General features: G+C 46.4%; 2 protein-coding genes across 2 annotated transcripts; one reads left to right on the top strand and one right to left on the bottom strand.

Annotated features, from left to right (window-relative positions):
• The first annotated feature begins 1616 nt into the window (after window positions 1–1616).
• LOC119297563 lies at window positions 1617–4709 on the top strand. Its single transcript, XM_037575303.1, has 3 exons — window positions 1617–2060; window positions 3978–4122; window positions 4504–4709. The coding sequence occupies exons 1-3, from the start codon at window positions 1862–1864 to the stop codon at window positions 4607–4609; spliced, it is 450 nt and encodes a 149-aa protein (XP_037431200.1). The 5' UTR covers window positions 1617–1861; the 3' UTR covers window positions 4610–4709.
• An 11809-nt stretch (window positions 4710–16518) lies between these two features.
• On the bottom strand, window positions 16519–27598 carry LOC119299722 (protein transport protein Sec61 subunit alpha-like). The gene is made up of 6 exons (XM_037576882.1): window positions 27567–27598; window positions 18123–18377; window positions 17787–18002; window positions 17263–17497; window positions 17018–17142; window positions 16519–16888 (listed from the first exon to the last, which is right to left on the bottom strand). The coding sequence occupies exons 1-6, from the start codon at window positions 27596–27598 to the stop codon at window positions 16519–16521; spliced, it is 1233 nt and encodes a 410-aa protein (XP_037432779.1).
• Between the last annotated feature and the right edge of the window lie 233 nt (window positions 27599–27831).

A 27831-nucleotide genomic window follows, 5' to 3' on the forward strand; every position in this document is an offset into this window, starting at 1 on the left:
ATCAAAAAATGCTTTGATACATCATGCACGCTTGTGTGATCATGCATAACATGATCATCGAGAATGAGCGTGATCAAGATGTATACTACTCTCAGTATGAGCTCTTGGGACATCCCGTGCGAGTGCGACAGAGGGCTGAAAGGGTGGCCCGTTTTGTTGCCTCCTATCATGCATGCCATTCGACGTCCTGCAGCGCATGATGATCTTCAGAAGGATCTCATTGAGGAGTGGTGGGCATGGAATGGACGACAAAAAACATCATGATTTGTGCGTTCAATATTGTATTGTTGAACTATTTATTGCATCGTTGAACTATTTGTTGTATTGAATGATAAACTGTTTGTTTGAGTTGTAATAACGAAATTGAACTATTTATTTTGATTTATTTCGTTTGTATTTGATCTTTTTGCTTCATGGCCTTCGGCGTGTTCCCGCTCCTCGTGTCCGAGGCGGCCTCTCACCTCCTCCCTGAAAATCGCCTTCTCCTGTAAGTATCCTGACCAAATTCTCCCCAGCTTAGATGGATGCATCCTACTGATTCTGAACTTTTCACATGTGCTGCAGGAACGGGCTGCAGAAGGTGCCGGGGGTACTGATCTCCGCTGCCGTGCCAGTCGGCCACGTGCTATCCGCGAGGCACTGGAGCGCGGGGGCCTCGATCCTCATCTGGCTTCAGGTTTTCGTTGGAAGCGCCATCGTCATTTATCTTGACGAGGCCCTCAGAAAGGGCTACGGCCTCCTTTCTGGCATTCCATTGTGCACCGCCGCCAATGTTTGGTAAGAATACATACTTACTCTGATATTTTGTTTCTACACACACTTCTATGTTACTCTACTGGTTTTGTTGGATTCATAATTAATGATTGCATATGTTGATATGCATGTGTACGTTCAGTGCAACTCTTCTCTGGAGGGCCTTCAGGGATGGCAAACATGGAGACGTTGCGGCGACGTTTGGCTTCTTTCTGCTTGTCTGCAGGTTACAAGGTTTGCATGTTGCGTTGCCACTGACAAGGCCACGGCGATCGCCAGACGATGAGGCTGCTGCTAGGTTTCAGGCCAACTACAGCATTGACATATCCTACCTCTCATATGCTCCCATCCTCTTCCAAGCCATGCTCCTTTCATGCACCTATGTATTCTCAGAGGTGAGTACCTTGCTTGCATGATTCGTACTTTTATCAATGTACGTAGTCATCATGTACTCTGGCCGGATGAGTAAAATTCTCGTCTTGGGTTAATGTTTGTTGCAGCAATTATACATGAAATTTGGCGGGGACAAGCTGGTCAATCTGCTCGGCAAGTGGGAACGATCTAAAAGTTTTGGAGGGTTTGTCCCAGTAAGCGGGATCGCCTGCTACCTAACCACACCACCAACGTGAGTACCCATATACTACCTCTGTATCAAAATGGGGTTCGGCTCCTCTACAGTCACGTTATTACTGCACGCGTGCTGTAGCTGCTAGGATCCATCGTTCATTTTAATCCAATGGCTCAATCACTGTGTGACAAACCTCACACCGGCCACTCATAAAAAAATAAAAAGGACCCACACGCCACACTCTTCGCCTTTCTCTGTCTTATCTCCTTCCTCTAGAGAGGTCTGGCCACTGTTATTCCCCAACGCAAGCTAACCCGGTCAGCCTGTACTGCTCCGGCGATGCCTTTTCCTTCATAGGCTCACCTCTTTGCGCTGCTTCTTATCCATCCCCGTGCCCCATGGCTTCTACCGGCTGCTGCAAGGAATGGCCGGGGGATGAAGGTGCTGCGCGAATCGACCTGGGACGCTGCTGCCGCACAACGGCGAGCTCAACGAGCCTGACGACGACGGCAAGCAGCGACCTGGAAGGGGAGGAGGGGCATGCCTGGGCCGCCGCGCTTCCTCGACCGCTGTGACACCCTCCATGATGGGCGCCCCAAGATTCTTCGGCTGCAGGAAGCGTCTGGCGGCAGCGGCGCGTCTCCAGCCAAATCCGGTCAAATCCAATGGAAAAACAGCCCTCCTGCCCAGCCAAACGACCAAGCCCCAATAGCAGAACCCAATGGTCGTCACGCAGCAGGTGAATTACTTGCTGTTAGCCTGTTAATTAGAACTGATTTCTTCCTTTCTTCATTGTTTGTTCGTCTTGTACTGCTGCTTTCTTGATGTTAGAAGAGTGAAAGCAGAGCAAGTGAGAGCATGTGATTGTTTGATCATCCATTAATTCTTCACGGACATATGATTAGTCAGTAGCCAGTAGAGGTACATGCATGTGTACTGAGTTTAATTTCAGTAACTTTGTGGTCACTTGCGTCTCTGTCAAATTATTCAGATCACTAGCTGAAGAAGTAGTGCCCATGCTTATAATCAACTAGTGGTACTAGGCTACTAGCAGTCCATGTTGTATCTGATTGTACACCCTATATGGAGATAAAAAAACATACTTCGGTACATATCTATAGCTATGTTACTGGAAATATTAAAAATGATGAGCACTCAACAGATCAGTGTTGCAGCTAACTGAAATTAAACTGATTGTGCATGTCTTCATAAACCAAGAGTTAACTGAAATTAAACTGATTGGAAATGACGAGCAATCAACGGTCAACTGATTGCGCCTTATGTGTGCCGATTCAATTATCCCTTCTGCATCATCTGTTGATCTAACAAGACAGCACAACACATATGCATCAACCTATTGTCATATCCCATGATAGTTTTGCAAGTCCCAAAGATCACCGGCTTCACTCTGAAATTAAAGGGAGACATAACTGATTAGACAAGAAATCATATTGCCTAACACTGAATTTAAGGAATTTTAGACATGATAAGTGAAATACCATCAATAAACGAGCATAGTGCCCATACTCTTGCAATCCATTTGCACTTGTTCCAGCCATTTGCTCTTTAGGTGATTGGTATTGTGCCAGTGGAATGTCATTCTCTCTTCTCTATGAAAAGAAAACCGAGCAAATATTAGTCTATATTAAGCTGTTTCTATATTAGTGTTTTTTAGCAAGTACTCTCGTTAGATAGGTGCAAGACATTTACCGGATGAGTTTGATTTTTTGGTACAACTTTATTTGTCTCCTTCTTCTTTTTATTGGGGTGCTGGTTGTCAAGCCATGATTTCTTTCGTCTCGAATTCTTCTTCAGAATTTCTTTTTTCTTTAGGCAAGCGGCCTGTAGACAATCCTCAGGTTCTTTAGATATATCTTCAGTTGTGCATGTAGTAGTAGGAGCTTTTTCTTCAACTTGCTTCCTAAGAATCCTCAAAGCATCATCTACTAGTTTGATGCACTCTTTTGATGCAACTGCTTGGGAAGCTATGCCATGGAAATCGTGCATGAAAAACTTCAACTGTTGCCTATCTTCCGATCTAGGGTCTTCCAAAACAATGTTTCCACGACTGTTTTGAATAGTTCCACTTCGTGCTTCTCGAGTCCATCGCTTCAAAATATAGTGGCCTGGCAGATATTTAATATTCATGACGTCAAGGGCTTTTAGAGCATGACTACACAATATACCAACTCTTTCAAATTGCCCACAATTGCATAGAACCTTTTGCTCTTCATAGTCTACAAGAACTTTGCACTCTTCTTCATATGAAAATTCTGGGTCAAGACTTGCAATCGCAACAGTATAAACATTGTGTTGTACCGATGGCTTGATGTATGCTGAGATGGATCTTTCATATTCATTCTGAAAATCTTCAAATATGTGTGGCGTGTAAACTTTGCTTGCTTGTATTACCATAGGAGTCCTCATTCTGACTCTAGGTAATTTTTTCCTAGACTCATATTCCTCATTTACCTCATTATCTCTTTTTCCTTGCACAACCCTCTCTATGTGCTTGGAAAACCGAAGGATGTCAAGACCAGACTTTAGATGGTCTTTCAAGTCACTGTTCAAGCTCTCACTTAATTGTGTGCTTCTCATGCCTATAGTGTAAGCATTCCTCATGTAACATCTTGCCCATTTCTCTTTTACTTTGTAGATGCTGTCCAACCAAGTTTGTGTTTCCACATTGCTTCTTATGGCATTGAAAGCGTCTTCAAAGGCTTCCTCTTCCTCATACTTGTACATGCAAGCACTGAAATCAGCAAGTACATTTGGTCCATCCTCGTCTTTTTTCTTATGAGGTAAGTGCCTGATGGCATTTTGCATTATGTGAAGAGTGCACAACCCATGCCATGCTTCGGTAAATACTGCCTGAATTGCATTACCCATTGCTACATCTTGATCAGTAAAGGTTGTTCTTGGTTGCTTTTTGTTATGCACTGATAGGAACGTGTTGAACAACCATTTGAATGATTCAAATGTCTCATCATATAAAAGTGCAGCACCATAAATGACCATTTCTCTGAAATGGTTGAAACCAACAAACACACCGAAGGGTCTGTACTCTTTGTTTGTCCCAAATGTTGTATCGAAGGTAACAACATCACCGAAATGAGCATAGTCAATTATCATCCTTGCATCAGCCCAAAAGATATCTCTAAAATACTTGAGCATACTTCCAGCTTCACCATACATCAAGTCCCTTTGTCGCCTGGTTCGCAAGTGGTTCTTGCGATCACGACATGTGTAGCCAAGGTTCAGTGGACCACCAACTTGTCGACTTGCTAACTCATGGGCTTTTCTCGGTACAATTCCTGAATCATCTGTTGTTTCAATTTCAAATGCTTGCAAGGCTGAAATCTTCCTCTGTGATGGCATCAAGTGGCTTGTCCCAGGTAATTGCAAGACTGTTGGAAATATGCCCTAGAGGCAATAATAAAAGTATTATTATATTTCATTGTTCATGATAATTGTCTTTTATTCATGCTATAACTGTATTATCCGGAAATCGTAATACACGTGTGAATACTTAGACCACACTATGTCCTTGGTAAGCCTCTAGTTGACCAGCTCGTTGTGATCAACAGATAGTCATGGTTTCCTGACTATGGACATTGGATGTCGTTGATAACGGGATCACATCATTAGGAGAATGATGTGATGGACAAGACCCAATCCTAAGCATAGCATAAAAGATCGTGTAGTTCGTTTTGCTAGAGCTTTGCAAGTGTCAAGTATCTCTTCCTTCGACCATGAGATCGTGTAACTCCCGGATACCGTAAGAGTGCCTTGGGTGTATCAAACGTCACAACGTAACTGGGTGACTATAAAGGTGCATTACAGGTATCTCTGAAAGTAGCTGTTGGGTTGACACGGATCGAGACTGGGATTTGTCACTCCGTATGACGGAGAGGTATCTCTGGGCCCACTCGGTAATGCATCATCATAATGAGCTCAATGTGACCAAGGTGTTGGACACGGGATCATGCATTACGGTACGAGTAAAGTGACTTGCCGGTAACGAGACTGAACAAGGTATTGGGATACCGACGATCGAGTCTCGGGCAAGTAACGTACCGATTGATAAAGGGAATTGCATACAGGGTTTGATCGAATCCTCGACATCGTGGTTCATCCGATGACAACATCGAGGAGCATGTGGGAGCCATCATGGGTATCCAGATCCCGCTGATGGTTATTGACTGAGAGTGTCTCGGTCATGTCTGCATGTCTCCCGAACCCGTAGGGTCTACACACTTAAGGTTCGGTGACGCTAGGGTTATGAAGATATGTATATGCAGAAACCCGAATGTTGTTCGGAGTCCCGGATGAGATCCCGGACGTCACAAGGAGTTCCGGAATGGTCCGGAGGTAAAGAATTATATATAGGAAGTGCTATTTCGGGCATCGGGACAAGTTTCGGGGTTATCGGTATTGTACTGGGACCACCGGAAGGGTCCCGGGGGTCCACCGGGTGGGGCCACCTGTCCCGGGGGTCCACCGGGTGGGGCCACCTGTCCCGGGGGGCCACATGGGCTGTAGGGGGTGCGCCTTGGCCTTCATGGGCCAAGGGCACCAGCCCCTATAGGCCCATGCGCCTAGGGTTTCCCCCTAGGAGGAGTCCTAGTGGTGGAAGGCACCCCTAGGTGCCTTGGGGGGGAGGGAAACCTCCCCTAGGCCGCCGCCCCCCCTAGTAGATCTCATCTACTAGGGCCGGCGCCCCCCCTGGCACCCCTATATATAGTGGGGGAGAGGAGGGACTTCATACACCAGCCCCTGGCGCCTCCATCTCCCCCCGTTACGTCTCTCCCTCGTAGTCTCGGCGAAGCCCTGCTGCTGTGACGCCCTGCATCCACCACCACGCCGTCGTGCTGCTGGATCTTCATCAACCTCTCCTTCCCCCTTGCTGGATCAAGAAGGAGGAGACGTCTCCCGTCCCGTACGTGTGTTGAACGCGGAGGTGCCGTCCGTTTGGCGCTGGTCATCGGTGATTTGGATCACGTCGAGTACGACTACATCATCACCTTGCAAGCTTCCGCACGCGATCTACAAGTGGTATGTAGATGCAAACTCTCTCCCTAGACTCGTTGCTTAGATGAACTCATAGATGGATCTTGGTGAAACCGTAGGAAAAATTTTAATTTTCTGCAACGTTCCCCAACAGTGGCATCATGAGCTAGGTCTATGCATAGTTCTCTTTGCACGAGTAGAACACAACTTTGTTGTGGGCGTGGATTTTGTCATCTTACTTGCCTCTACTAGTCTTTTCTTGCTCAACGGTATTGTGGGATGAAGCGGCCCGGACCAACCTTACACGTACACTTACGTGAGACCGGTTCCACCGACTGACATGCACAAGTTGCATAAGGTGGCTGGCGGGTGTCTGTCTCTCCCACCTTAGTTGGAGCGGAATCGATGAACAGGGCCCTTATGAAGGGTAAATAGAAGTTGACAAAATCACGTTGTGGTGATTCGTAGGTAAGAAAACGTTCTTGCTAGAACCCAATTGCAGCCACGTAAAAGATGCAACAACAATTAGAGGACGTCTAACTTGTTTTTGCAGCGATTGATCATGTGATGTGATATGGCCAGAAGTTGTGATGAATGATGAATTGTGATGTATGAGATCATCTTCTTTGTAATAGGATTCACGACTTGCATGTCGATGAGTATGACAACCGGCAGGAGCCATAGGAGTTGTCATTATTTTTTGTATGACCTGCGTGTCATTGAATAACATCATGTAAACTACTTTACTTTATTGCTAAACGTTAGTCATAGAAGTAGAAGTAGTCGTTGGCGTGACAACTTCATGAAGACACGATGATGGAGATCATGATGATGGAGATCATGGTGTCAAGCCGGTGACAAGATGATCATGGAGCCCCGAAGATGAAGATCAATGGAGCTATATGATATTGGCCATATCATGTCACAACTATATAATTGCATGTGATGTTTATTATGTATTATGCATCTTGTTTACTTAGGACGACGGTAGTAAATAAGATGATCCCTTATAAAATTTCAAGAAGTGTTCTCCCCTAACTGTGCACCGTTGCTACAGTTCGTCGTTTCTAAGCACCACGTGATGATCGGGTGTGATGGATTCTTACGTTCACATACAACGGGTGTAAGACAGTTTTACACAGCGAAAACACTTAGGGTTAACTTGACGAGCCTAGCATGTGCAGACATGGCCTCGGAACATGGAGACCAAAAGGTCGAACACGAGTCGTATGGAAGATACGATCAACATGAAAATGTTCACCGACGATGACTAGTCCGTCTCACGTGATGATCGGACACGGGCTAGTCGACTCAGATCATGTAACACTTAGATGACTAAAGGGATGTCTAATCTAAGTGGGAGTTCATAATTTGATTAGAACTTTATTATCATGAACTTAGTCTAAAACCTTTGCAAATATGTCTTGTAGATCAATGGCCAACGCTAATGTCAACATGAACTTCAACGCGTTCCTAGAGAAAACCAAGCTGAAAGATGATGGCAGCAACTATACGGACTGGGTCCGGAACCTGAGGATCATCCTCATAGCTGCCAGGAAACAATATGTCCTAGAAGGACCGCTAGGTGACGCTCCCGTCCCAGAGAACCAAGACATTATGAATGCTTGGCAGTCTCGCGCTGATGATTACTCCCTCGTTCAGTGCGGCATGCTTTACAGCTTAGAACCGGGGCTCCAAAAGCGTTTTGAGCATCACGGAGCATATGAGATGTTCGAAGAGCTGAAACTAGTTTTTCAAGCTCATGCCCGAGTCTAGAGATATGATGTCTCCGACAAGTTCTACAGTTGTAAGATGGAGGAAAACAGTTCTGTCAGTGACCACATCCTGAAGATGTCTGGGTTGCACAACCGTATGACCCAGCTGAACATTAACCTCCCAGATGAGGCGGTCATTGACAGAATCCTCCAGTCGCTCCCACCAAGCTACAAGAGCTTTGTGATGAACTACAACATGCAGGGAATGGAAAAGACCATTCCTGAAGTGTTCTCGATGCTGAAGTCAGCAGAGGCTGAAATCAAGAAAGAACATCAAGTGTTGATGGTCAATAAGACCACTAAGTTCAAGAAGGGCAAGGGTAAGAAGAACTTCAAGAAGGACGGCAAAGATGTTGCCGCGCCTGGTAAGCCAGTTACCGGGAAGAAGTCAAAGAATGGACCCAAGCCTGAGACTGAGTGCTTTTATTGCAAGGGGAAGGGTCACTGGAAGCGGAACTGCCCCAAATACTTAGCGGATAAGAAGGCCGGCAACACCAAAGGTATATTTGATATACATGTGATTGATGTGTACCTTACCAGTAATCGTAGTAACTCCTGGGTATTTGATACCGGTGCCCTTGCTCATATTTGTAACTCACAGCAGGAGCTGCGGAATAAACGGAGACTGGCAAAGGACGAGGTGACGATGCGCGTCGGGAATGGTTCCAGAGTCGATGTGATCGCCGTCGGCACGCTGCCTCTACATTTACCTACGGGATTAGTTTTGAACCTTAATAATTGTTATTTAGTGCCAAGTTTGAGCATGAACATTGTATCAGGATCTCGTTTAATACGAGATGGCTACTCATTTAAGTCTGAGAATAATGGTTGTTCGATTTATATGAGAGATATGTTTTATGGTCATGCTCCGATGGTCAATGGTTTATTCTTAATGAATCTCGAGCGTAATATTACACATGTTCATAGTGTAGATGCCAAAAGATTTAAAATTGATAACGATAGTCCCACATACTTGTGGCACTGCCGCCTTGGTCACATTGGTGTCAAGCGCATGAAGAAGCTCCATGCCGATGGACTTTTAGAGTCTCTTGATTATGAATCGTTTGACACGTGCGAACCATGCCTCTTGGGCAAAATGACCAAGACTCCGTTCTCCGGAACAATGGAGCGAGCAACCAACTTGTTGGAAATCATACATACCGATGTGTGCGGTCCAATGAGCGTTGAGGCTCGCGGAGGATATCGTTATGTTCTCACTCTCACAGATGACTTGAGTAGATATGGGTATGTCTACTTAATGAAACACAAGTCTGAGACCTTTGAAAAGTTCAAGGAATTTCAGAATGAGGTGGAGAATCAACGTGACCGAAAGATAAAACTCTTACGATCAGATCGTGGAGGAGAATACTTAAGTCACGAATTTGGTACACACTTAAAGAAATGTGGAATCGTTTTACAGCTCACGCCGCCTGGAACACCTCAGCGAAACGGTGTGTCCGAACATCGTAATCGCACTCTATTGGATATGGTGCGGTCTATGATGTCTCTTACCGATTTACCGCTATCATTTTGGGGATACGCTCTAGAGACAGCTACATTCACTTTAAATAGGGCACCGTCTAAATCCGTTGAGACGACACCGTATGAATTATGGTTTGGAAAGAAACCTAAGCTGTCGTTTCTAAAAGTTTGGGGATGCGAAGCTTATGTCAAGAAACTTCAACCTGAAAAGCTCGAACCCAAGTCGGAAAAATGCGTATTCATAGGATACCCTAAGGAAACTGTAGGGTATACCTTCTACTTAAGATCCGAAGGCAAGATCTTTGTTGCCAAGAACGGATGCTTTCTGGAAAAAGAGTTTCTCTCGAAAGAAGTAAGTGGGAGGAAAGTAGAACTCGATGAAGTACTACCTCTTGAGCGGGATAGTGACGCAGCACAGGAAACCGTTCCTGTGATGCCCACACCAACTGAAGAGGAAAACCATGATAATGATCAAGGTACTTCGGATCAAGTTACTGCTGAACTTCGTAGGTCCACAAGGACACGTTCCGCACCAGAGTGGTACGGCAGCCCTGTCCTGGAAATCATGTTGTTAGACAACAATGAACCTTCGAACTATGAAGAAGCAATGGCGGGCCCGGATTCCAACAAATGGCTTGAAGCCATGAAATCCGAGATAGAATCCATGTATGAAAACAAAGTATGGACTTTGACAGACTTGCCCGATGATCGGCGAGCGATAGAAAACAAATGGATCTTCAAGAAGAAGACGGACGCGGATGGTAATGTTACCATCTATAAAGCTCGACTTGTCGCTATCGACAGGTTCAAGGGATTGACTACGACGAGACATTCTCTCCCGTAGCGAAGCTAAAGTCCGTCCGAATCATGTTAGCAATTGCCGCATACTATGATTATGAGATATGGCAGATGGACGTCAAAACAGCATTCCTTAACGGGCATCTTAAGGAAGAACTGTATATGATGCAGCCGGAAGGTTTTGTCGATCCTCGGAACGCTAACAAAGTATGCAAGCTCCAGTGATCCATTTATGGACTGGTGCAAGCATCTCGGAGTTGGAACATTCGCTTTGATGAGATGATCAAAGCGTTTGGGTTTATGCAGACTTATGGAGAAGCCTGCGTTTACAAGAAAGTGAGTGGGAGCTCTGTAGCATTTCTCATATTATATGTAGATGACATACTCCTGATGGGAAATAATATAGAATTTCTGGACAGCATTAAGGCCTACTTGAATAAGTGTTTTTCAATGAAGGACCTTGGAGAAGCTGCTTATATATTAGGCATCAAGATCTATAGAGATAGATCGAGACGCCTCATAGGTCTTTCACAAAGCACATACCTTGATAAGATTTTGAAGAGATTCAGAATGGATCAGTCCAAGAAGGGGTTCTTGCCTATGTTACAAGGTATGAGACTGAGCTCAGCTCAGTCACCGACCACGGCAAAAGATAAAGAAGAGATGAGTGTCATCCCCTATGCTTCAACCATAGGATCTATTATGTATGCCATGCTGTGTACCAGACCCGATGTAAACCTTGCCGTAAGTTTGGTAGCAAGATACCAAAGTAATCCCGGCAAGGAACACTCGACAGCGGTCAAGAATATCCTGAAGTACCTGAAAAGGACAAAGGACATGTTTCTCGTTTATGGAGGAGACGAAGAGCTTGTTGTAAAGGGTTACGTCGACGCTAGCTTCGACTCAGATCTGGATGACTCTAAGTCACAAACCGGATACGTGTATATGTTGAATGGTGGAGCAGTAAGCTGGTGCAGCTGCAAGCAGAGCGTCGTGGCGGGATCTACGTGTGAAGCGGAGTACATGGCAGCCTCGGAGGCAGCACATGAAGCGATTTGGGTGAAGGAGTTCATCACCGACCTAGGAGTCATACCCAATGTGTCGGGGCCGATCAAACTCTTCTGTGACAACACTGGAGCTATTGCCCTCGCAAAGGAGCCCAGGTTTCACAAGAAGACCAGGCACATCAAGCGTCGTTTCAACTCCATCCGTGAAAATGTTCAAGATGGAGACATAGAGATTTGCAAAGTGCACACGGATCTGAATGTCGCAGATCCGCTGACTAAACCTCTCTCGCGTGCAAAACATGATCAACACCAGAACTCTATGGGTGTTCGATTTATCACAATGTAACTAGATTGGTGACTCTAGTGCAAGTGGGAGACTGTTGGAAATATGCCCTAGAGGCAATAATAAAAGTATTATTATATTTCATTGTTCATGATAATTGTCTTTTATTCATGCTATAACTGTATTATCCGGAAATCGTAATACACGTGTGAATACTTAGACCACACTATGTCCCTGGTAAGCCTCTAGTTGACCAGCTCGTTGTGATCAACAGATAGTCATGGTTTCCTGACTATGGACATTGGATGTCGTTGATAACGGGATCACATCATTAGGAGAATGATGTGATGGACAAGACCCAATCCTAAGCATAGCATAAAAGATCGTGTAGTTCGTTTTGCTAGAGCTTTGCAAGTGTCAAGTATCTCTTCCTTCGACCATGAGATCGTGTAACTCCCGGATACCGTAAGAGTGCCTTGGGTGTATCAAACGTAACAACGTAACTGGGTGACTATAAAGGTGCATTACAGGTATCTCCGAAAGTAGCTGTTGGGTTGACACGGATCGAGACTGGGATTTGTCACTCCGTATGACGGAGAGGTATCTCTGGGCCCACTCGGTAATGCATCATCATATTGAGCTCAATGTGACCAAGGTGTTGGACACGGTATCATGCATTACGGTACGAGTAAAGTGACTTGCCGGTAACGAGACTGAACAAGGTATTGGGATACCGACGATCGAGTCTCGGGCAAGTAACGTACCGATTGACAAAGGGAATTGCATACAGGGTTTGATCGAATCCTCGACATCATGGTTCATCCGATGACAACATCGAGGAGCATGTGGGAGCCATCATGGGTATCCAGATCCCGCTGATGGTTATTGACTGAGAGCGTCTCGGTCATGTCTGCATGTCTCCCGAACCCGTAGGGTCTACACACTTAAGGTTCGGTGACGCTAGGGTTATGAAGATATGTATATGCAGAAACCCGAATGTTGTTCGGAGTCCCGGATGAGATCCGGGACGTCACGAGGAGTTCCGGAATGGTCCGGAGGTAAAGAATTATATATAGGAAGTGCTATTTCGGGCATCGGGACAAGTTTCGGGGTTATCGGTATTGTACCGGGACCACCGGAAGGGTCCCGGGGGTCCACCGGGTGGGGCCACCTGTCCCGGGGGGCCACATGGGCTGTAGGGGGTGCGCCTTGGCCATCATGGGCCAAGGGCACCAGCCCCTATAGGCCCATGCGCTTAGGGTTTCCCCCTAGGAGGAGTCCTAGTGGTGGAAGGCACCCCTAGGTGCCTTGGGGGGGAGGGAAACCTCCCCTAGGCCACCGCCCCCCCTAGTAGATCTCATCTACTAGGGCCGGCGCCCCCCCTGGCACCCCTATATATAGTGGGGGAGAGGAGGGACTTCATACACCAGCCCCTGGCGCCTCCACCTTCCCCCGTTACGTCTCTCCCTCGTAGTCTCGGCGAAGCCCTGCTGCTGTGACGCCCTGCATCCACCACCACGCCGTCGTGCTGCTGGATCTTCATCAACCTCTCCTTCCCCCTTGCTGGATCAAGAAGGAGGAGACGTCTCCCGTCCCGTACGTGTGTTGAACGCGGAGGTGCCGTCCGTTCGGCGCTGGTCATCGGTGATTTGGATCACGTCGAGTACGACTACATCATCACCTTGCAAGCTTCCGCACGCGATCTACAAGTGGTATGTAGATGCAAACTCTCTCCCTAGACTCGTTGCTTAGATGATCTCATAGATGGATCTTGGTGAAACCGTAGGAAAAATTTTAATTTTCTGCAACGTTCCCCAATAAAGACATGGTTGTGTTCAACAACTAACTCATGCACCTCATAATTTCGTGCTTCTCGGTCTATAGTAATTCCCATTCGAACATTGCAGCCGGTCCTTGTTTCTGCACGAGGACGCTTTGTATTATTATCCCTTTTGTCTTTTCTTTTGTAGCCCTCATTGGAACAAACATATCTTGCTGAGGTGATTACTCCATCGAGTTTGCTCTTGTTTTCATAATTTATCCTTACATCAAAACCAATATGACCTCCATAACATGTCCAAAAGTTCCAAGCCTCTTTTGTGGAATTGAATTTCATACCAATCTGAGGCATCCAACTAGGAACCACATTTGTCCTGTAAAAGTTACACATAACTTATTTGTTTGTATGTTTACACTACAATCATAAGGTGATATAACCTGAGAATTTAACAAAATTGTCGGTACCTGTTAGCATCCTCATTACAGCTAGTCATATTCTCCATTAGACTTTCTCTTCGTTTTTGTTGCTAGGAGAAGGACAACAAAAGGGAGACCATCTGCATTAATCTCCTGTCATGTTTTGGAAATCCCAGGACTTGATGAGCAAATCATCTGTCTTATAAGCAAATATTTGAATACACTCATGCATTTTATCTTGAGCTTGTCCAAAACAATTGAGATCACTTCTATTAATTTTTTTTCACTCTAACATAATCCTGGCTAGTGTGTTGTTTTTGTACCATCTGCGAGTGTGTTGTTTTTGTACTTTTGGATGCCGCACGGCTAATGTGTTTAGGACATTTCTAACCGATCCCTTATAACCGGCTAGAGGAGTAAAATTTCTGTTTTACTCCTCTAACCGGCACCTAGCCGATCCCTTATCCGCCGTAAGGGAGTAAAATTTTACTCCTCTCCTCAATTTTCTCCCTAAATTGAGTAAAAGTCGTGCCGCTCCCTCGTGTCTCCCCTGCACTTGCACTTTCGCCGGCGCGACTCCCGGCGACCCCCCGCCAGCCCCGCCGCTACCTCATTGCCTCGCCTACCCTTCGCCGCCCTTCTGCCCGACGTCCAGCCCTTTTGGCCCCCGTCCCTGTCGCCGAAATCAGGTGAACCGCCGTCGCCATTTTTGTTGATTCGCCGGATTGCTTCATTTCTTCCTTTTTCTGCTGGCCGCCGCATCTCGCGTTGGCTGCACACCGCTGTAGGTCATTCCCTCTCGTCGCCGCCGACCTGTTTGGTCAGAATGACACTGGCCTGCCGATGCACCACCACCGCATCACAAGTGTTCGACGAATTGGCTAGGTGAGTTTTTTTTATCGTTTCTTTGTGAACTGAGCCCTTTGGATTGAACCAAGCCGTTTGAATTGTAGATGAAGATGTTGAGGGAGATGGCTTTGGAGGACTCGTCGTCGCCCGAAGAGGAAGAAGAAGACGATGACTTTGACATTGTTTTAGGCATGATTTTCAATGATGATGTTCGGCGGCCAAGGAGAGGATCAAAGTTTGGCCGCATACATATCAATCGTGATAGAGCGGAGGGTCATGCGAAGATCACGAGAGATTACTTTGCCATAAAACCAACCTATCCGGAGAAGTACTTTCACCAGCACTTTCGGATGCATACAAGTCTTCCTCTCACCATTGCAAAAGCCGTTGAGAGATATGATGATTAGTTCAAGTTTCAAAGAAAATGCATGTGGAGAGACGTTCGAGTCTTGGCATATGGGTGTTCGGCCGATGCAATCGATGACCATGTCTACATTGGTGAAGACACACTCTTGGAGTCTATTCGAAGATTCACTAAAGCAGTGATCGCTGTCTTTGGACTAGAGTACTTGAGAGCACCAACTGAGGAAGACACCCAGAAGCTGATGACTAAGAGTGAAGCAAGAGGATGACCAAGGATGATTGGATCACTTGACTGTATGCATTGGACATGGAAAATTGTCCTATAGGCTGGAAAAGTCAGTATAAAGGCCACTGCAACGATCCAACGATCATTTTTAAGGCAGATGCTATGGATCTTTGGATATGTCATTCATTTTTTGGTTTTCCTACCTCTCACAACGACTTGAATGTGTTGTCGAGATCACCTCTGTTTTATAGGCTTATTAAAGGTGAAGCTCCTACCTGTGACTACTCGGTCAACAGGCACGACTATTGATGGGTTACTACCTTGCGATGGCACCATGGGCCACCTTGGTCAAAATAATTTCACGTATAAAAGGTAACAAAAACATTCACTTTGCCCAATGTCAAAAAGCTGCTAGGAAAGATGTTGGGAGAGCCTTGGGTGTGCTTCAGAAGCGCTTTGCGTTCATGGACCTGTCGAGTACTGGAATTCCAAGGTTCTATGGCGGATCATGACTTGTTGCATCATATTGCATAACAGATCATTGAAGACGAGAGAGATATGCCCGAAAACTTTCAGTACATCACCAACGGTACTCCGGTTCAGCCAGAATATGATACGAATAGAACCCTGACATTCCTGGAGGAGCATCGCAAGATCGAGAACCGTCAGTTCATTCTCAGCTCCTACAAGATCTAGTTGAGCATCACTTGCAGCGTCTTAGCGAGTCCTAATTGTTCTATCACATGCTACTTTGCTACATTTGAACCATTCGACGTGTTTAAATTTGAATAATTCGGATGGTAAACTTTGAATTCGGGTTGTAAACTATATTGGTGATTTGCATGAACATTCAATTTTATGTTTAATTTCTATATGTGTGCTACTATGTAGTTGCAATTTATACTAGAATTGCAAAGTTTAGAAAAACAAAATTTTACTCCGTTAAATATAAGGAATCGGCTAAGTTCAGTCAAAACTTAGTGGAGTATATATACTCACTTTTACTTCACCAGATACTTCACTATTTTTAGGGGAACAGTTAGAAATGCCCTTAGTGCCTGTTTGCAGTGGCCGAACGTGAACGAAATTCAATAAAAGGCACGTGTACATATTTGCATCATAAAAGTAAGGGTGGCTTCAAATTTGAGCAAAATTGCCCTAGCTTAGCTGAACAATCAGACAAGCAATCTAAACCAAGAGTCCTCCAATCAGAGTCCAATTGTGTGAATCCCAGAAGAAGCTCTGGCGTCCAAGCAGGAAGAGTATATGCCGGTGACGGCCAGCATAATTCCAGTGCCGGAGCCGCTGACGCCCATGAAGCCCGCAAGGAGGGTCAGCGCGCCGACACAGAGTCCGACGACGAAGGCTACCATGGCGACACGGCCCTTACACCGGCTGAGCCGAATCGAGCCGGCCCGTGCAGGCGTCACGGTCACTCTTTCCCCGACCAACCGGGACACGTACCTCCTTGAGTATCGGCACAGTCCAAACCAGGCCGTCGATATGAGGGCGCATCCCATGAGCAGTAAGGCGGCGTAGAGGCACGCGTGCACCGGGTCTCTTGCTGCATCAGCCAACCTTCATTTCATGGACACAGAGAAACAGTTAGATCTCAATCATAATACATCATACTCTCTTCGTCCCATAATATAAGAGCATTTTAAGGAGATCAGAGACACAAATATTTCTATGTATGTATGTACTCACGTTGGTGGCGTAGTTAGGTAGTAGGCGACCCCGCTTACTGGAATAAACCCTGCAAAACGTTTGGATCGCTCCCACTTGCCGAGCAGATTGACGATTTTGTTTCCGCCAAATACCGTAAATAATTGCTGCACCAAATATTGACCCAAAACATCCATAAATTTTACTCATCCGGCCACAACCACAAGGCAGTGACATACTACGGGACTAATAGACTGATAAAAATGTGAATCGTGCAAGATACTCACCTCTGAGAATGTATATGTGCATGCAACAAGCGTGGCTTGGAAGATGATGGGGGCATAGGCGAGGTAGGATATGCTGATGCTGTAGTTGGACTGAAACCTAGCAGCAGGCGCATCATCTGTCAGTGGCAACGCGACATGCAAGCCTTGCAATCCGCACACAAGCAGAAAGAAGGCAAACGTCGCCGCGAGGTTTCCATGTGCGCCGTCTCTGAAGGCTCTCCAAAAAAGAGTTGCGCTGAAGAACGTACATATACACACGCAATAATTAGTTACAAATCCAACAAAAATAGCTATATTAAAAGGGTGTGGATAGGTCTCAGTCGACTGGGACTTAACCAAGTCTCAGTCAAATGACATAGTATATAAGAAGAAAAAAGAAAAACTGAAAAGAATTTTTTATACAAATCTTCATGCAAGATCAAACAAATATAGCATCGACTTAGATATAACGAAATCTTAGTCGACTGAGACTTAGCAAAATTGATATGATCGCCGAGTTTGAGTCCGGCTGTATTGATTCTTACCAAATATTGGCGGCGGTGAATAACGGGATGCCGGAAAGGAGGCCATAGCCCTTTCTAAGAGCGTCGTCGAGATAAATGAGAACGACGCTTCCAATGGAGATCTGCAGCACGACGAGGATCGCGCCCCCGGCGCCCAAGTAGGTCGCAGATAGCACGTCGCGGACCGGGATCGCGGCGGAGAACAACACCCCGAGCGCCTTCTTCAGCCCTCCGGTCCTGCAGTACACGTAAAAAGCTTAGAACAAGCATGCAATATCCATATAGTTAAGCAGGCAGAGTATGTAGTGTGCTCACATGAGAAAGCGGTTTTCAGGGAGGGGATTAATGGCTCCTGACCCCAGGAGGAGGTGGGTGCTCAACTCAGACATGAGGAGGGGGTAGACGCCGAGGGACATGGCGGTTCGGTGGTTGGCCGCGTAGGCCGTGTGGACCCAGTAGAGCGGGTCGTCGGCAGCCCCGGCCCGGCTGTTGTCGATCCCATAGAGCGGGAGCTGGCTGCCCGCCAGGAGGACGAGGAGCGAGCCGGCGGTGTAGGCCGCCTTCCGCTGGAAAGGAACGGCCTCCGCGGGGCCTCGACCTCCGGCAAAAGCTCTGCCAACGGCCGCAGCCGGAAGAGATTGAAACCCGCCATCCAAGCGCGGTTGAGCAGGAGGAGCTTGGAGCGGAATTGACGCTCGTGCGGTCGTGGCTGCTAACTCGCAATCGATCAGCCGGTACCAACTTTGAAAGGGGAGGCAGGCAGTGTTGGAAATATGCCCTAAATGCAATAATAAAAAAGGATTATTATTATATTTCCTTGTTCATGATAATTGTCTTTTATTCATGCTATAATTGTGTTATCCGGAAATCGTAATACATGTGTGAATACATAGACACCAACATGTCCCTAGTAAGCCTCTAGTTGACTAGCTCGTTGATCAACAGATAGTCATGGTTTACTGACTATGGACATTGGATGTCATTAATAACGAGATCACATCATTAGGAGAATGATGTGATGGACAAGACTCAATCCTAAACATAGCACAAGATCGTATAGTTCGTTTGCTAGAGTTTTTCCAATGTCAAGTATCTTTTCCTTAGACCATGAGATCGTGTAACTTCCGGATACCGTAGGAGTGCTTTGCGTGTACCAAACGTCACAACGTAACTGGGTGACTATAAAGGTATACTACAGGTATCTCCAAAAGTGTCTATTGAGTTGACACGGATCAAGACTGGGATTTGTCACTCCGTATGACGGAGAGGTATCTCTAGGTCCACTCGGTAATGCATCATCATAATGAGCTCAAAGTGACCAAGTGTCTGGTCATGGGATCATGCATTACAGTACGAGTAAAGTGACTTGCCGGTAACGAGATTGAACGAGGTATTGGGATACCGACGATCGAATCTCGGGCAAGTAACGTACCGATTGACAAAGGGAATTGTATACGGGATTGCGTGAATCCTCGACATCGTGGTTCATCCGATGAGATCACCGAGGAGCATGTGGGAGCCAACATGGGTATCCAGATCCCGTTGTTGGTTATTGACCGGAGAGCCATCTCGGTCATGTCTACATGTCTCCCGAACCCGTAGGGTCTACACACTTAAGGTTCGGTGATGCTAGGGTTGTAGAGATATGTATATGCAGTAACCCGAAAGTTGTTCGGAGTCCCGGATGAGATCCCGGACGTCACGAGGAGTTCCGGAATGGTCCGGAGGTAAAGAATTATATATAGGAAGTGCTATTTCGGCCATCGGGACAAGTTTCGGGGTCACCGGTATTGTACCGGGACCACCGGAAGGGTCCCGGGGGTCCACCGGGTGGGGCCACCTATCCCGGAGGGCCCCATGGGCTGAAGTGGGAGGGGAACCAGCCCCTAGTGGGCTGGTGCGCCCCCCTTGGGCCTTCCCCCTGTGCCTAGGGTTGGGAACCCTAGGGTGGGGGGCGCCCCACTTGCCTTGGGGGGCACTCCACCCCCCTTGGCCGCCGCCCCCTTGGGAGGGGCCGGCGCCCCCCCTTGGGGACCCTATATATAGAGGGGGTAGGGAGGGCAGCCGCACCCCATGCCCCTGGCGCCTCCCTCTCCCCTCCAAGACCTCCTCCTCCTCCGTAGAGAACGGCGAAGCCCTGCTGCGGTGACTGCTGCATCCACCACCACGCCGTCGTGCTGCTGGATCTTCATCAACCTCTCCTTCCCCCTTGATGGATCAAAAAGGAGGAGACGTCACGTTGACCGTACGTGTGTTGAACGCGGAGGTGCCGTCCGTTCGGCGCTAGGATCTCCGGTGATTTGGATCACGTTGAGTACGACTTCCTCATCCCCGTTCTTTGAACGCTTCCGCGCATGATCTACAAAGGTATGTAGATGCAATCCGATCACTCGTTGCTAGATGAACTCATAGATGGATCTTGGTGAAACCGTAGGAAAATTTTTGTTTTCTGTAACGTTCACCAACAGTGGAATCATGAGCTAGGTCTATGCGTAGTTCTCTTTGCACGAGTAGAACACAATTTGTTGTGGGCATAGATGTTGTCAACTTTCTTGCCGCTACTAGTCTTATTTTGCTTCAGCGGTATTGTGGGATGAAGCGGCCCGGACTGACCTTACACGTACGCTTACGTGAGACTGGTTCCACCGACTGACATGCACTAGTTGCATAAGGTGGCTAGCGGGTGTCTGTCTCTCCCACTTTACTTGGAGCGGATTCGATGAAAAGGGTCCTTATGAAGGGTAAATAGAAGTTGACAAATCACGTTGTGGCTTTTACGTAGGTAAGAAAACGTTCTTGCTAGAACCCTATTGCAGCCACGCAAAACTTGCAACAATAATTAGAGGACGTCTAACTTGTTTTTGCAGCAAGTGCTTTGTGATGTGATATGGTCAAAATTGTGATGAATGATGAATGATATATATGTGATGTATGAGATCATGTTCTTGTAATAGGAATCACGACTTGCATGTCGATGAGTATGACAACTGGCAGGAGCCATAGGAGTTGTCTTTATTTTTTGTATGACCTACGTGTCATTGAGAAACGCCATGTAAATTACTTTACTTTATTGCTAAACGTGTTAGCCATAGTAGTAGAAGAATAGTTGGCGAGCAACTTCATGGAGACACGATGATGGAGATCATGATGATGGAGATCATGGTGTCATGCCGGTGACAAGATGATCATGGAGCCCCAAGATGGAGATCAAAGGAGCTATGTGATATTGGCCATATCATGTCACTATTATTATTTGATTGCATGTGATGTTTATCATGTTTTTGCATCTTGTTTACTTAGAACGACGGTAGTAAATAAGATGATCCCTCATAATAATTTCAAGAAAGTGTTTCCCCTAACTGTGCACCGTTGCGACAGTTCGTTGTTTCGAAGCACCACGTGATGATCGGGTGTGATAGATTCCAACGTTCACATACAACGGGTGTAAGACAGATTTACACACGCAATACACTTAGGTTGACTTGACGAGCCTAGCATGTACAGACATGGCCTCGGAACACAGAAGACCGAAAGGTCGAGCATGAGTCGTATAGAAGATACGATCAACATGAAGATGTTCACCGATGTTGACTAGTCCGTCTCACGTGATGATCGGACACGGCCTAGTTAACTCGAATCATGTTATACTTAGATGACTGGAGGGATGTCTATCTGAGTGGGAGTTCATTATATAATTTGATTAGATGAACTTAATTATCATGAACTTAGTCTAAAATCTTTACAATATGTCTTGTAGATCAAATGGCCCATATTGTCCTCAACTTCAACGCGTTCCTAGAGAAAACCAAGCTGAAAGACGATGGCAGCAATTATACAGACTGGGTCCGGAACCTGAGGATCATCCTCATAGCTGCCAAGAAAGATTATGTCCTAGAAGCACAGCTAGGTGACACACCCGTCCCACAGAACCAAGACGTTATGAACGCTTGGCAGACACGTGCTGATGACTACTCCCTCGTTCAGTGCGGCATGCTTTACAGCTTAGAACCGGGGCTCCAAAAGCGTTTTGAGAGACACGGAGCATATGAGATGTTCTAAGAGCTAAAAATGGTTTTTCAAGCTCATGCCCGGGTCGAGAGATATGAAGTCTCCGACAAGTTCTTCAGCTGTAAGATGGAGGAAAATAGTTCTGTCAGTGAGCACATACTCACTATGTCTGGATTACATAACCGCTTAACTCAGCTGGGAGTTAATCTCCCGGATGACGCGGTCATTGACAGAATCCTTCAGTCGCTTCCACCGAGCTACAAGAGCTTTGTGATGAACTTCAATATGCAGGGGATGGAAAAGACCATTCCTGAGCTATTTTCAATGCTGAAATCAGCAGAGGTAGAAGTCAAAAAGGAACATCAAGTGTTGATGGTGAATAAAACCACTAAGTTCAAGAAAGGCAAGGGTAAAAAGAACTTCAAGAAGGACGGCAAGGGAGTTGCCGCGCCCGGTAAGCAAGCTGCCGGGAAGAAGCCAAAGAATGGACCCAAGCCCGAGACTGAGTGCTTTTATTGCAAGGTAAGTGGTCACTGGAAGCGGAACTGCCCCAAATACTTAGCGGACAAGAAGGCCGGCAACACAAAAGGTATATGTGATATACATGTAATTGATGTGTACCTTACCAGTATTCGTAGTAGCTCCAGGGTATTTGATACCGGTGCGTTTGCTCACATTTGTAACTCAAAGCAGGAGCTGCAGAATAAACGGAGACTGGCGAAGAACGAGGTGACGATGCGCGTCGGGAATGGTTCCAAGATCGATGTGATCGCCGTCGGCACGCTACCTCTACATTTACCCACGGGATTAGTTTTAAACCTCAATAATTGTTATTTAGTACCAGCTTTGAGCATGAACATTATATCAGGATCTCGTTTAATTCGAGATGGCTACTCATTTAAATCCGAGAATAATGGTTGTTCTATTTATATGAGAGATATGTTTTATGGTCATGCTCCTATGGTGAATGGTTTATTCTTAATGAATCTCGAGCGTAATGCTACACATATTCATAGTGTGAATACCAAAAGATGTAAGGTTGATAATGATAGTCCCACATACTTGTGGCACTGCCGCCTTGGTCACATAGGTGTCAAACGCATGAAGAAGCTCCATGCAGATGGACTTTTAGAGTCTCTTGATTACGAATCATTTGACACGTGCGAACCATGCCTCATGGGTAAAATGACCAAGACTCCGTTCTCAGGAACAATGGAGCGAGCAACTAACTTATTGGAAATCATACATACTGATGTGTGCGGTCCAATGAGTGTTGAGGCTCGCGGTGGCTATCGTTATGTTCTCACCCTCACTGATGACTTGAGTAGATATGGGTATGTCTACTTAATGAAACACAAGTCTGAGACCTTTGAAAGGTTCAAGGAATTTCAGAGTGAGGTTGAGAATCAACGAGACAGGAAAATCAAGTTCCTGCGATCAGATCGTGGAGGAGAATACTTGAGTCACGAATTTGGCACACACTTAAGAAAATGTGGAATAGTTTCACAACTCACGCCGCCTGGAACACCTCAGTGTAATGGTGTGTCCGAATGTCGTAATCGCACTCTATTAGATATGGTGTGATCTATGATGTCTCTTACCGATTTACCGCTGTCATTTTGGGGCTATGCTTTAGAGACTGCCGCATTCACTTTAAATAGGGCTCCGTCGAAATCCGTTGAGACGACACCATATGAATTATGGTTTGGGAAGAAGCCTAAGCTGCCATTTCTAAAAGTTTGGGGATGCGATGCTTATGTCAAGAAACTTCAACCTGAAAAGCTCGAACCCAAGTCGGAAAAATGCGTCTTCATAGGATACCTTAAAGAAACTATTGGGTATACCTTCTACCTCAGATCCGAAGGCAAGATATTTGTTGCCAAGAATGGATCCTTTCTAGAGAAAGAGTTTCTCTCGAAAGAAATAAGTGGGAGGAAAGTAGAGCTTGATGAAGTACTGCCTCTTGAAGCAGAGAGTAGCGCAGCTCAGGAAAATGTTCCTGTGGTGCCTGCACCAATTAGAGAGGAAGTTAATGATGATGATCAAGATATTTCTGATCAAGCTCCTACTGAACTTAGAAGGTCCACAAGGACACGTTCCGCACCAGAGTGGTACGGCAACCCTGTCTTGAAAATCATGTTGTTAGACAACGGTGAACCTTCGAACTATGAAGAAGCGATGGCGGGCCCGGATTCCGACAAATGGCTGGAAGCCATGAAATCCGAGATAGGATCCATGTATGAAAACGAAGTATGGACTTTGACTGACTTGCTCGATGATCGGCGAGCCATAAAAAATAAATGGATCTTTAAGAAGAAGACAGACGCGGATGATAATGTGACCATCTATAAAGCTAGGCTTGTCGCTAAGGGTTATAGACAAGTTCAAGGGGTTGACTACGATGAGACATTCTCTCCCGTGGCAAAGCTGAAGTCCGTCCGAATCATGTTAGCAATTGCCGCATACTATGATTATGAGATATGGCAAATGGACGTCAAAACGACATTCCTTAATGGTTATCTTAAGGAAGAACTGTATATGATGCAGCCGGAAGGTTTTGTCGATCCTAAGAATGCTGACAAGGTGTGCAAGCTCCAATGCTCGATTTATGGGCTGGTGCAAGCATCTCAGAGTTGGAACATTCGCTTTGATGAGATGATCAAAGCGTTTGGGTTTATGCAGACTTATGGAGAAGCCTGCGTTTACAAGAAAGTGAGTGGGAGCTCTGTAGCATTTCTCATATTATATGTAGATGACATACTTTTGATGGGAAATGATATAGAGCTTTTGGACAGCATTAAGGCCTACTTGAATAAGAGTTTTTCAATGAAGGACCTTGGAGAAGCTGCTTATATATTAGGCATCAAGATCTATAGAGATAGATCAAGACGCCTCATAGGTCTTTCACAAAGCACATACCTTGATAAGATATTGAAGAAGTTCAATATGGACCAGTCTAAGAAGGGGTTCTTGCCTGTGTTGCAAGGTGTGAAATTGAGCACAGCTCAATGTCCGACCACGGCAGAAGATATAGAAGAGATGAGTGTCATCCCCTATGCCTCAGCCATAGGTTCTATTATGTATGCCATGCTGTGTACCAGACCTGATGTAAACCTTGCCGTAAGTTTGGTAGGTAGGTACCAAAGTAATCCCGGCAAGGAACACTGGACAGCGGTCAAGAATATCCTGAAGTACCTGAAAAGGACTAAGGAAATGTTTCTCGTTTATGGAGGTGACAAAGAGCTCGTCGTAAAGGGTTACGTCGACGCTAGCTTCGACACAGATCTGGATGACTCTAAGTCACAAACTGGATACGTGTATATTTTGAATGGTGGGGCAGTAAGCTGGTGCAGTTGCAAGCAAAGCGTTGTGGCGGGATCTACATGTGAAGCGGAGTACATGGCAGCCTCGGAGGCAGCACACGAAGCAGTCTGGGTGAAGGAGTTCATTACCGACCTAGGAGTCATACCCAATGCGTCGGGCCCGATGACTCTCTTCTGTGACAACACTAGAGCTATTGCCCTTGCCAAGGAGCCCAGGTTTAAGCGGGAAGACCAGGCATATCAAGCGTCGCTTCAACTCCATTCGTGAAAGTGTTCAAAATGGAGACATAGAGATTTGTAAAGTACATACGGACCTGAATGTAGCATATCCGTTGACTAAACCTCTCCCTAGAGCAAAACATGATCAACACCAGAATTCCATGGGTGTTCGATTCATCACAATGTAACTAGATTATTGACTCTAGTGCAAGTGGGAGACTGTTGGAAATATGCCCTAGAGGCAATAATAAAAAGGATTATTATTATATTTCCTTGTTCATGATAATTGTCTTTTATTCATGCTATAATTATGTTATCCGGAAATCGTAATACATGTGTGAATACATAGACAACAACATGTCCCTAGTAAGCCTCTAGTTGACTAGCTCGTTGATCAACAGATAGTCATGGTTTCCTGACTATGGACATTGGATGTCATTGATAACGAGATCACATCATTAGGAGAATGGTGTGATGGACAAGACCCAATCCTAAACATAGCACAAGATCGTATAGTTAATTTGCTAGAGTTTTTCCAATGTCAAGTATCTTTTCCTTAGACCATGAGATCGTGTAACTCCCAGATACCGTAGGAGTGCTTTGGGTGTACCAAACGTCACAACGTAACTGGGTGACTATAAAGGTATACTACGGGTATCTCCGAAAGTGTCTGTTGAGTTGACACGGATCAAGACTGGGATTTGTCACTCTGTATGACGGAGAGGTATCTCTAGGTCCACTCGGTAATGCATCATCATAATGAGCTCAAAGTGACCAAGTGTCTGGTCATGGGATCATGCATTACGGTACGAGTAAAGTGACTTTCCGGTAACAAGATTGAACGAGGTATTGGGATACCAACGATCGAATCTCGGGCAAGTAACGTACTGATTGACAAAGGGAATTGTATACGGGATTGCGTGAATCCTCGACATCGTGGTTCATCCGATGATATCATCGAGGAGCATGTGGGAGCCAACATGGGTATCCAGATCCCGCTGTTGGTTATTGACTGGAGAGCCATCTCGGTCATGTCTACATGTCTCCCGAACCCGTAGGGTCTACACACTTAAGGTTCGGTGACGCTAGGGTTGTAGAGATATGTATATGCAGTAACCCGAAAGTTGTTTGGAGTCTCGGATGAGATCCCGGACGTCATAAGGAGTTCCGGAATGGTCCGGAGGTAAAGAATTATATATAGGAAGTGCTATTTCGGCCATCGGGGCAAGTTTCGGGGTCACCGGTATTGTACCGGGACCACCGGAAGGGTCCCGGGGGTCCACCAGGTGGGGCCACCTATCCCGGAGGGCCCCATGGGCTGAAGTGGGAGGGGAACCAGCCCCTAGTGGGCTGGTGCGCCCCCCTTGGGCCTTCCTCCTGCGCCTAGGGTTGGGAACCCTAGGGTGGGGGGCGCCCCACTTGCCTTGGGGGGCACTCCACCCCCCTTGGACGCCGCCCCCTTGGGAGATTGGATCTCCAGGGCCGGCGCCCCCCCTTGGGGACCCTATATATAGAGGGGGAGGGAGGGCAGCCGCACCCCATGCCCCTGGCGCCTCCCTCTCCCCTCCAAGACCTCCTCCTCCTCCGTAGAGAACGGCGAAGCCCTGCTGTGGTGACTGCTGCATCCACCACCACGTCGTCGTGCTGCTGGATCTTCATCAACCTCTCCTCCCCCCTTGCTGGATCAAGAAGGAGGAGACGTCACGCTGACCGTACGTGTGTTGAACGCGGAGGTGCCGTCCGTTCGGCGCTAGGATCTCCGGTGATTTGGATCACGTCGAGTACGACTTCCTCATCCCCGTTCTTTGAACGCTTCCGCGCGTGATCTACAAAGGTATGTAGATGCAATCCGATCACTCGTTGCTAGATGAACTCATAGATGGATCTTGGTGAAACCGTAGGAAATTTTTTGTTTTCTGCAACGTTCCCCAACAGGCAGGGCGCAGAGGAATATATATAGGAGCGAAGGCGCGAAGCCGAGTTCGGCTAGGTGGTGTCAATCGAATATAGGCGCCAAGCCGAGTAGGCTAGGTGGTCATCTAAACACGAACCCAAAAACCCAAACCCGAAACTCTCATACCAGGCTTTTCTTTTCTGGAGAAAAACTTCTGATGTATACGTCAGCTGTCAAGATAGTACATACGACATTAGAAATAAAAATTACATTCAGATCCGTAGACCAGCTAGGGATGACTACAATCAGTGGAGCGTGCCGTCGTCATCGCCCCTCTCTCACCGGAACCGGGCAAACCTTATTGTAATAGAAAGTTGAGAAGTCACCATGCTAAGGCCCCATAGGACCAGCCAGGGGCGGATCCACCATGGGTCAAGGGTGTTCAAATGAACACCCGAAAATTTATGCAATTTTTTTACGTATATGCATATATGGCAGAGTATAGAAATACGATCCTACATGGGCCTAATACGTGCACTTTGGCACTTTGGCAGCAGGCGAGCAGCCCATTAGGCCATTAGGTATTACTTGACTGCGCACGAGAGCCTGGACACGCACCCGG

The sequence above is a fragment of the Triticum dicoccoides genome, chromosome 5A, assembly GCF_002162155.2.
Source record: "Triticum dicoccoides isolate Atlit2015 ecotype Zavitan chromosome 5A, WEW_v2.0, whole genome shotgun sequence".
In the NCBI taxonomy this organism is placed as follows: domain Eukaryota; kingdom Viridiplantae; phylum Streptophyta; class Magnoliopsida; order Poales; family Poaceae; genus Triticum; species Triticum dicoccoides.

Excerpts from the sequence above, each read along its gene's own strand:
- LOC119297563 (XM_037575303.1), top strand. The coding sequence starts at position 1,862 with ATGCCTGGGCCGCCGCGCTTCCTCGACCGCTGTGACACCCTCCATGAT. Across the intron at positions 2,061-3,977 it reads CAATGGTCGTCACGCAGCAG|ATGCTGTCCAACCAAGTTTG; the intron begins GTGAATTACTTG and ends TTTACTTTGTAG. Across the intron at positions 4,123-4,503 it reads CTCGTCTTTTTTCTTATGAG|CTTCACCATACATCAAGTCC; the intron begins GTAAGTGCCTGA and ends GCATACTTCCAG.
- LOC119299722 (XM_037576882.1), bottom strand. The coding sequence starts at position 27,598 with ATGGTGACTTCTCAACTTTCTATTACAATAAG. Across the intron at positions 17,143-17,262 it reads GCACATATACATTCTCAGAG|CAATTATTTACGGTATTTGG; the intron begins GTGAGTATCTTG and ends TATTTGGTGCAG. Across the intron at positions 16,889-17,017 it reads TACCTAACTACGCCACCAAC|GTTGGCTGATGCAGCAAGAG; the intron begins GTGAGTACATAC and ends CATGAAATGAAG.